The 11276-nt window shown below is 26.1% G+C and overlaps 1 protein-coding gene across 8 annotated transcripts; it reads left to right on the top strand.

Moving 5' to 3' along the window:
- Positions 1–370: 370 nt before the first annotated feature.
- On the top strand, positions 371–10471 carry LOC111032985. 8 transcript variants are annotated; one of them, XM_022313520.1, is made up of 8 exons: positions 412–554; positions 1273–1379; positions 3835–4310; positions 4442–4601; positions 5302–5371; positions 5439–5579; positions 8204–8863; positions 9657–10471. In XM_022313520.1, the coding sequence occupies exons 1-8, from the start codon at positions 499–501 to the stop codon at positions 9802–9804; spliced, it is 1818 nt and encodes a 605-aa protein (XP_022169212.1). In that variant the 5' UTR covers positions 412–498; the 3' UTR covers positions 9805–10471. The 8 variants fall into 8 exon arrangements, 7 of the variants coding, with proteins under 7 accessions (XP_022169204.1, XP_022169212.1, XP_022169242.1 ...); XR_002604360.1 differs by having other exon boundaries at positions 439–1079; positions 1277–1379; positions 8204–8976; positions 9657–9683; XM_022313550.1 differs by having other exon boundaries at positions 439–1079; positions 1277–1364.
- Positions 10472–11276: the final 805 nt, after the last annotated feature.

Below are 11276 nucleotides of genomic sequence, written 5' to 3'. Positions count from 1 at the left end.
GTAATTTGTTATTTTGGTTACGTTACTAGTTACTACCCACTACCCAACACTTTACACTGCTTATACGTCCGTGTATTCGATTTATGAATGTAAATAAAATATATTTTCTATTCCACGATAGAATCACAGATTATATTAATATAATAAAATAATAATATAATCTGTCATAGAATATTATTTTAATCATCTATTTACGTTTTTGTACTTGATCTAAATATACCATGGTCCTATACAACTATACATATAAGCACTAAAGCACAGATGTCTATATTTACCTATTGAAATCTGTGTATCTTTGATCTTACAATTCTGGTAGTACCACAGTTGTGGTACTTTGTAATCTGTCGTCCTTATCATTATAAGAGTTATCACCACTAAATAAATAATGATAGTAGAGTATACCAGTGATAAACGGATAAAGTTATTTCCACTCTTCATCACTCATCACTCATTCACAATTCACTTCTGTGCTCTGTTCAGTGTTCTTCAGTTAATGAAATGTTACCGTGCGTTTCGTGCCGTCGCTACTCGCTACGTGCATCACATCGTAAGAAGTAAATACTAAATTGAAAATAATATTATTGTGCTGAAATAGTGACTGTAGTGTTAAAGACAAAAACATAAATTGCTTGTATGATTTCACCGCCGATTATAACATTTTGTTTATCGACGGCAAAACGTGGTCGTGCGAACGGTTCGTTAGTCGGTACGCTGCGTCGTCCTACACGGTTCGCCGTTGTCGTATCGATTGTTTTCCGCCCCCGCGTGACACTCGTAGATACAACGATATAATTATTGTGATATTATTATAGTAACAACCATCCCGTCTTGTTGCTAAGTTATAGAACGCTGTTTTTTCGAACGTAACATTCTCTTAGCCGTCGGTGATTCGGACGATTGTAACAATAACTGATATTTTTATACTGTACATGATACAGCCGTACCTACTGCTACCTACCTACCTGCTCAGGTGTGTGTGCTACCTACGTAATATTATAGACGAGTGGTTCGTTGTTTTGTTGTTACCATCCTTCGCGAAATCCACTTTCCAAAAATGGATCAAGCGCATTATGACGAAGGTACATTTTGCACATTTTTATTTTAATATTATGACAACCCATAAAAATGTCTGCTACTGGACATTTTACATTTTTACCCTTTGTAAAGTTAAAATACCATAACATAGTTCTTTCTACCTAGTGCTACCCAACCGTTTTTCAATTTTAGGTACTCATATATTGTTATTTTTGTTATTATTATGATTTTTTCTAGACAGTTATTGATTAATCATACTGAGATGAAAAAAATCCAAGGTCGATTTCGGGCAGTATCTAGATCTACATTATCTACTGCTCATCTATTCTGTTTGTATTCGACACGTAGGTTATTATTATATTGTGTTTGCTTGAAGTCCCTGTGATCTACCTCTAGGTAGATACGATTATTATATTAGTATCTACCTAATATCTTTTATTTTTCTGTCCGTTTTTATTTGTTTTATTTAATTATTGTCTTGCTTTTTAACTTGTTTCTATATACATAATTTTGTAGTTTGTATTCCTAACAAAATATTGACGTACAAAATCTGATAAGAAGCTAAACAAAGAAGTTGAAAACTATTTTATTGATTTATTTGCATGAGACTATTCTATTAGGTACTTATTTGGTGTGTTAATATGTTACTATCTATGTTGTAATTCAATAATCTTATACATTGTGGAGGTACTCGGACTAACACTAGAGAAATCCTCCAATGTTTTGTGGCTAGCCACAACATGTATTAGGTAGGTTTTAAACATAATTTTAACAACATGTATAAGACATAGTTAAAAAATATATTAACTTATAATATCTGTTATAATAATAATATTATAGGTAATAAGTCCCTAATTCCTACTTAACCTAAATAAATAAATAACCTATTATGCTTTAAAATATTATAAACAGGCATTACTATGATAAATAAAATATGTTAAGTTTCTTATGATTTCCAGTATTGCATTTTTAAACATTAGAATAGAAAAATAATTGTTCTATTAATTGAGTACCTATATTACTAATCATTAGTTAGGTATACCTATTTTACTACTTAATAGTTAAATTTCTCTGAAATCTTTTAACATCTTCATTCTACCTTTTTCCCATTAATAATTGTACTTTATAATGCACCCTAGGTATGTAACCAAATTAATTAATTTATTAACTTATTTTCTAAAACAAAAAATCTATGAATATTGAATAGAAATGTCTATAGTTGAATATTTTTTCTTAAAGCATGGACGTCTTGTTTACCACAAAATTTTTAACTTTCTTTAACTAAGAAAAAAACCGTGTCCCTTTATATAGGGCTCTAACTAGTCATCTCAAATGTTTTTATAATCATTTAATATTTCCATATTTTCTAAGTGATTTCCGTCTATCTTACAATATTTTTTTTTTTAGTGGAGTGTATTAATTTTATATTTAAATATGACAGGGAGGGAGACTTATATACTCCTTTTTAGTGATCAATCTCATATTAAATATAATATTATTATTATATCAATCTTATTTTATTAATAATTTCAAATATGAAATAAAACCATACGTACCTATATATTTTTTGTAGGCATTTGAATATTATACCTACACCTAGTACATTAATAAGTAGTGTTCCACTGTTCCAACTGTTTAGTTCAATACTTTTACTGATTTACAACCTATTTTAATATTTTTTATATATTTAATCATTAAGTCTTTAATTCGGTCTTTACCTATTTTTCCCTTTATTTAATATTATAGTTAACCTACTTTATTCCTGAAAAATACCTTTATGGCATTGATCACTAAAAATCATATTGTTTGTGCATAAACCTCAGTTTGAAGTAATCACTAAATTAGATTATTATTTATTTCAATATCTGTATAAGTTGTAAACCTAATATAGGTAAATATACAGGGTGATCCAACAAGTACCCCTCTTTTTTTCTTTAATAATGAAGTTTTTCAAAATCTGATTTTTGGAATCTTTAAATTATATAGGTACTCAAAGACCATATTTTCATATTCTTGAGATTTTTTTATACCACTTAATGAGTGTCCTGTGGCTATATAAACTTTTGTTTTTCAAATGGGGACCCCACTTTTTCACTGTAAATTATTTAGCGGATAATTTTTTTGAGAATTTTGATCCTGCTATTGAAATCAAAATTTGAATCAGTAGTTTTCTAGTTATTACACATTTTTTGCTAAGGATAATATAGTTTATAATAGGGAAGAAGGATATGCTTATACAGTATACATTGTTTTCTATTCTATAGTCTATACACAGAATATAAAATAATTCGTCATTTTATATTTTTTTAATCAAACACTTAGGTAAATAGCAAGTAAAATCCTTCTTGATTTGTTTAATTATTTTTCTTATTCCATGTGTATAACTGTATAAGCATATCCCTATTATGGACTATTATCCTAACTTAGGATTCCTAAGTCCAAAATTGTCCAATAACTAGGAAACCACTCCTTCGAATTTTGATTTCGATACATCAAAATTCTCAAAAAAATTATCCTCTAAATTCTTAATTTAAAGAAAAAAAGTGGGGCCCTCATTTGAAAAACAAAGGTTCGTATCGCCAAAGGACACTCCTTAAGTGGCACAAAAAATCTCAAGAATATGAAAGTATGGTTTTTGAGTAAATTTAATGATTCCAAAAATCAGATTTTGAAAAACTTAATTATTAAAGAAAAAAGGGGGGTGAGCATACTTGTTGGATCACCCTGTATATTTATATGTTTTTATTCATATTTACCTATCTCAAAATTTATTTTTTATTTTTATTATTCTTTTTATAGGATTTCCAAAAGAAAATGAAATTATTGAGTTGTTACCATGCATAATATGCAATCGTTCATTCCGTCCAAGTTTATTACAACGCCACTCAAATATATGTCAAAAAAATGCAAAAAAACGTAAGGTACCATTTGATTCATCTAAACAGCGTAGACAAGGTACTGAGATGGCAGCATATTTACCACATATGAAAAAGGCTCAAGATGCTTATATTGCCATAGAAAAGTCAAAAAATAACTGGAAAGCAAAGCATGAAGAGCTTGTTAGAGCTGTAAAAGCAGCACGAGGTGAAAAAGTCTATGATAAACTTATACCGACCAAACCTGTTGACTCTGAAGAGTGTCCACATTGTGCACGAAATTTTGGACCCAAATCGTATGATCGACATGTAGAATTTTGCAGAGAAAAAGCTCAACGAATATCTACTGCACCAGTGATAAGTCAAGTAGCTAAAGAACGACTTGAAGCAAGAACAAAAGTTAGTATATTTAATTAAAAGTATATTAGGTACCTATTTTTAGTTCTTAATTTTTATTGAATTAAATAAAAATGTTTTATTGACAATGATTTGTTTATTATTGAGAATTTGTAATTTATTTCTATTTTCAGTACCGTGCTCCTCCACTTAAGTCACAGCGTACAGTTACTAAAGAGAAGTATTCTCCAAAAATTAAAACTTGTACTCGAGATGTTTCAAGTGTACCAATAAAAGTGATTCAACCATTAAAAGCTATTAAAAAAATAACCCCGCCAAATAGAAATATTGTATGTAAGTATTTTTAGTTTTTTACCTACAAACTATATATTTTTAAGTCATACATATAGTTACCTACCATTTTTGAATTTTTTTAATCAATTCTAATCATATACTTTATCTCTACTTTATGGCAAGTATGTTTTTTATTTTTAGAATTACCTGCTGCTTACATTAAAAAAAAATTGTATTCATAAATAGACATTACTAAAAGATATGGTTTGTTTAATTTAGTTTAATTAAAGTATTCTAATGTAGGTATGTTTAATATTAATATTATTTAATGGAAATGAGACAGAATAAAAAAATTTCTTACTGTTGGATGTTATTCAAGAACTATAAATTATAATATTAGTATAGACTAGATAGCTATTTAAATAATTTGTTTCCTCAAGTGAGTTTAGGAGAACCCATTGTATTATTTATATTTAGATATCTGTATTTATAATCTCTCCCTTTATTTGGCTGTAAGTTAACTTTTCTAAAACACATATGTTATTTTGATGAAAGGCACAGTGTTAATTATAGAACTCAATTTTATATCCAAAAAAAATACCATTACATTATAATGTAGTTTATACTTTACATTTATTCTGCAAAAAATATGATATAATACTATAGGACATAAACATTAATATTGTTAGAATGTAGAAGATAGTAAATGTAATTAAAACAAAAATAAGATATAACAATTATATTAAATTAATTTTTATAGCTAATATCCCACGTCAACTGCCAACAGTAGTGAAAAAGAAAGACCAAGTATCAAAAAGTCGTCATTATGGGTAAGGTTATTTTGTAAAATATGCTTGTAATTTTTATATTAATGGAGTGTTATTCTTCTGGGGATAGAAATGCAATGTACCTGCCCCAAAAGCCAGATCCAAAAAATGAATCAGTTATGAAGAAATCAGAATCTGCTTACATCCTTAGTTCTCAAAATCGCATAAAACAAGGAATCAATAATTTTGACAAAAAAAAAATATCAAAGTCGTGAGTGGAAAGTATAATGTATATAAATGTTTAAATAAGCTGTGAATTGATTGGCAATTAAATCGTTCATCATTTAGATTCATAAATACATATTTACAAAATGTTGTGTTTCATTCTATAAATAGAAAAAAAATAGTATTTAATATTTTTAGCAAGGTTACTTTTACAGAAATCATACAAGTGAATAATTGTATGCAGAATTATGAATTTGTATACAAAATATTGAAAATCAAAATGTCATATTATTACATACTTAATTGAAGTTGAATTCTAAAATTATTTAAAGACACATGCACATTTTAATGTCTACATTATTGTATACCTAGTATTCATTGAAAATTGTAAAGTATTGAAAATAAAAAAATAAATAGGACTAAAATATCAATCTAAAAACCTTAAAATAATACTACTCCCTTTAGCTACTGAGTACACACTCTCTCAAAAAAAAAAACCATCCAATGTAAAAATAAAATATACAATTCACAATGACTATTAGTCAAATACAATGAATGCCAAAGAAGAAAAACAGCTTGGTAAGTAAAACAATTGGACAACAAGAAATGAAACCAATTGTTGGGTTCTATAAAATGCTTAATATCTTAACTATTATTTAACTTTTCCAAGTTATTTCAACATTAAACATAGAATAATGGATTATATTTCTAAACACAAATTATTAGGTTCGCCTAGGTGACAAGATATTAAGAGTTTTGTATTAAATTTATTCAGAAACTAGTTTATAACGGTTCAAAAATAATTGTATTGTAAAAGATAATAATAATAAATAATTTAAATATAACATATTATGCCACATTGATTATTATTTTATTTATCAAAATTTAATAATGAATAATACTTAGTAGGATACCTACTTCAAAGATCTTAAGAAACCAATAAAAATCCAAGATTGTAGCTGATGTTATAAAATATCAAAATTCCTATGGTAATACCTATTGTGTACAGAATTCTAAACAAATTTGATTCTAACCCCTAAAATTTCTTAAAATATTTTTTTTAAAACTATTATATTGAGGCTTTGTGATGATAAGAAGTATTTAATATTTATGTATACTTACTAAATAAATAAAAAATTATATTGAATCTACTTAAATAAAAAGAATTTTGATATGAAAACAAGTTTTTATCTTAAATAATATATAGTGTGAATGTGTGATTATAATTTAAAGAAACACTAAATATTTCACCTGGATGATCTTGAATTTAATTCAGATTATTTTCAATGATTCGAGAACTGAATATTACACTTATTTTTAAAATTGGTTCAAACCAAAGCGTAGGTACCTTTTTTATTTGAATTTAAATTACAAATTTTTTTTAAATATCTAACTAAAATAATTTTTTCTATTTTATAATTTAAAAATTAACATATTACTGTAATAATTGTCTTCTTGCTAACTTAGTATAAAATGATTAATTTAGTGTGATCAGTACGCACCATCCCCTCCTGTTTTGTTTTTTATACAATGCCATTTACTCATTGTATTTATGTCATGCACAGATTATAAATGAGTAATTTTTAAAAAAATTACGCTAAGGGGGCTGCAGTTGATGATATAAAAATGGCATTTAGACCAAAAAGCCAGACAAGACTGGAGAAATTTTGTTTGATGAATTTTAATTTAGTTAAAGGATTATGGTTGACTAACAAGTTAACTATTTTTGAATTGTGTTGATTTTTAATATTCTGAATATTGTTAGTGTCATGATAAATAATATAATTAAAATATACCATATTTGTTTTTATTGATGTCACAGCTGCAAAAAATGAACATTCAAAATTGCTTGTATAATAACCTAGTAAACTTATTAATTAATTAAAATCAGTTTTAAAAATTGAAATCATTCAATCCAAATTTCTCTTCAGTTTTGTCTGGCTTTTTGGTCAAACTGCCACTTTTTTAAAATGAAAAAGTTTATCTAATTAAATATTATTGACAATGCCTGTGCGTGTGTAAGTTAATTGATGTTGAATATAAATCACTAAGGGTGGTACTATGAGAGCCTATACTGTTATAACTCAAGACATTTCTAAGAAATATCAACTGAAAACAATTAAGCACAGATTATAGACACACACAAGTCACTTTAATGTCATCACTTATGTTAAATTGCCCTTCTTAATTTCCTTAAAAGTTAAAATACAATCAATATTAAGTTGACATTTTTAACATAACTTTAATAAATATTATCAGAACTTGAAAAAAAATATTGAAATTATTAGTGTCAATAAATAATTTAGTAGAATAAATTAAGATCTGAAATTAAACAAGTTGTATATTAATTTCCAAGGTTATTAATTTAGCTAGCTGTTGTTGGTTAACATGACAATAAATGTTTAAAAGGCTAAATTTTTAAATTTTATAGCTTGTATTTTTATTGTTTTAATGATGTGGGATTATATTTATGCACTTAACAATCAGTTAAAGTAGTAATCCATGCTTTAAATGTATGAGTAACACATGGAAGTCATAACTATTATTTCTTATAAAATTCTTAACATTTTATTTTTCAATATTTATACTTTATAATCAATGCAGCTTATTGAAAACATTTTATTTTAATTATTGTAAAATATCAATACATTGTGAATTTTATTGTTTTAGCCAACCTCATTTGGATATTTACGACCCTCATTTGGATGGCTACGATCCATTTAAATCAGCTGAAAAACAAATGAAAGAGCTGGATCTAGACATTGACATAATTGACATTGGTCTAAAAAATCCATTAAATTGTACCCTATCTGATAATATTGAGAATCTTCAAATGTCTCCAACATCTGCATTCGTTAAATATTCACCAGTTTCTCCTTTAGTATCATCTCCAGATAATATTGAAAACACATTTCCCAATGAATTTCACTCTGACACTAATCTGAACAATCATCCACTACACAATCTAAGCAATTTAAGTTTGTGTTCTATTGTTAGTATTGAATCAGCTGATTTTAATAATAAAACTCAAAGCGCTATAGTGCGAGGTACAGATCATCCAAAAAGTCCTACAAAACGAAGCATCTCTCATAATCATAAAAAACATATAGCTATTGAAAATATGCTTTATGGTGATAATGAAAAAAATAAATCAAATCTCAATTTTGATTTGGCAGAACAAGAACTTTTAAAATCTGTGTCAGAATTTGAAAACTTATTGAAAATAACAGATGACGATGATATAGTATCACCATCTTTGAATAGAACCTCTGCCCTAAGTATGATCAATGGGATTAATTCCAATAGCAGTGCTGATTCAGCTTACGGAAGGTAAGGCGAGCAATCAAAGGTTTTTCAATTGTCATCGGGTACTTGCACGGTTTGAACGGGTTTCATTTGGAATCCAACACTTACTGGTTTTAGCCAAAATCAGCCTAACACGGGTAGTTAACACATTAAAATTATTAACATATTTGATAATTATAGCACATTATAACACACATTTGATTATGGTTTTGCCTATTTGGTCTGGATATGAACACCGAGTAAGAATACAATATTGGATAATCAATTTTTTTTAATGAAAAACAAAATATTACTTAGCTAAGCAAAATGATTATGTCATTTTTTTGACTAATCATAAGTATTTACAAAAAATAATTTTTTTTTTCATTTTAATAAAGTGTATTGTACTTTTGGAATCTGTAACTACAGTAAATAATATGTTTACCAGATTGTGTGTTTGTTTTAAGTAAATAATTGAAATATAAAAAATCACTCAAAATGACACCTAATAACACATATTATTATAAATTATCAAATCGAATAACTCATTAATCACTAAACACTACCTATTAGTTATAGTTTATAAAATATCACCTAGTACTACATTATCAATTAAATGATTAATTGAGTTTATTTTTGTTATTAATAATTTTTAACAACTTTTTACGAAAAATAATCTATTCATTTTATAACTTAATAAAGTTCTTTTTTGTTTATGTAGTGAAGATTTTTGCATATTATTCATAATTATATAGTTTTTATATTATAAAAATTATGTTAATTTAAACGTATTATTGTAATAATATATTATTAATTATTATTTTTTTTTTTTTATCAGCTTGAACAGAAAAACTGAAGAGGTGACTAAAGAAAATTATCTTACACTGCTGAAAGCTGCTAAGTTTTGTCATGAATGTGGATTCAAATATCCAATTGTTGATATTAAATTTTGTACAGAGTGTGGCATGCGGCGCATAGTATCATGATTGAGTTGCTTCGATTTCAATATCTATGTTTTATTGAGGGTCTTAAGGAAACAGAATTTACAATGTGTTAAATTTGTAGAGTGTATTTTAATATTTTTATACTTATATAATTGTAAATTATAATCAATAAGCTAACAACAATTTATAATAATAATTTTGATATAAAACTGCATTATTTTGCTTAACCCCTGAGACTGATTTTTTGAATTGAAATTAGTTTGAGTATATCTTGTCACTTAATTTATTTTATTTACTAATTCAACAAGACCAAAGTATTAACAATAATATAATTTTTGTACAACAATATTGCTAAGGTATTCAAAATATTAATTATTTTTATCTTACATTGTATACATTACTTTAATTAGTTTGTCTTCTTAGTTCTCATTGTATAATGTGTAAACAATAAACATACAATCATATTGACTTGTATACCTCTTAAATAATACCATTTTTATACTAACATGGCAACTCAATACTCATCTTTTACAATACTTAATACTATTACTAAACTAACACTTTACATCTAGGTCCGGTGAGGAAAAAAAGAGTGTAAATACAACAACAAATCATTATATAATAATATTGATTCAACCGAATATCCAATACATTTAATTACTTTCCATATTAAAAATATAGAAACTTTTTGTAGATTTTATACTTATATTACATCATTACACTAAACTATATTAATTACAAATTATATTATGTTTGATAGAAAATTAGTATATTATATTCTAAACCAACTGGATTGTTACCAAAGTTTTTTATTTCATACTTTGATAATACATTAAATATTTCACCTAAATGCATACAAAAACATTAATAATATTATAATAATTTTTAATCCACATTTCCAAAAAAAAAATTTTTTTTTATTCTGAATATTTCTTATTTTCAATAATTATTATTTTTAATTATTTGTTGTACTAGGTAGAGACACTTCATTTATTCACCCTCTTTAAATATTAACACAATTTATAGATTTAATTATTTTAATGTTAATTATTTTTACAGATTTTCTTGTAATTTAAGATTAGTTTTATGAAAGTGAATTCACAAGACAAATTATATCCATTGACATTTTGCTTTAGCATACATATTTCTTTTAAACACATTTTGTCAAGTTAGTAAGAGATTTTAAATCTTGTGACTAATTTATTATTTTTTGATATTCTACATGGATATCATTCTTAAATTTTCACTGTCTAAACATTCTGAAAGATTTATCCATATCCATGTCTATTCTACAGCTGTATGCCTGTATATGCTCACTGAAAAGGTTTTATTTTGTATCTTTAAGATATTGGTATTACCAAACTTGACATTTTTAATTATCTTTACTCAAATACCTACTGATATTTTATTGTTCTTATTATTACAAAAATTTATATTTCAGTCGTTTTCGAAAATACTATTAATTGTATTTTGAAATGTGACCATGTGGTGCTATAATGATCTAGTGTTATTGC

The sequence above is a fragment of the Myzus persicae genome, unplaced genomic scaffold, assembly GCF_001856785.1.
Source record: "Myzus persicae strain clone G006 unplaced genomic scaffold, MPER_G0061.0, whole genome shotgun sequence".
Classification (NCBI taxonomy): domain Eukaryota; kingdom Metazoa; phylum Arthropoda; class Insecta; order Hemiptera; family Aphididae; genus Myzus; species Myzus persicae.
Note: the sequence above shows the minus strand (reverse complement) of the source record. Positions and strands in the feature narration are given on the sequence as shown.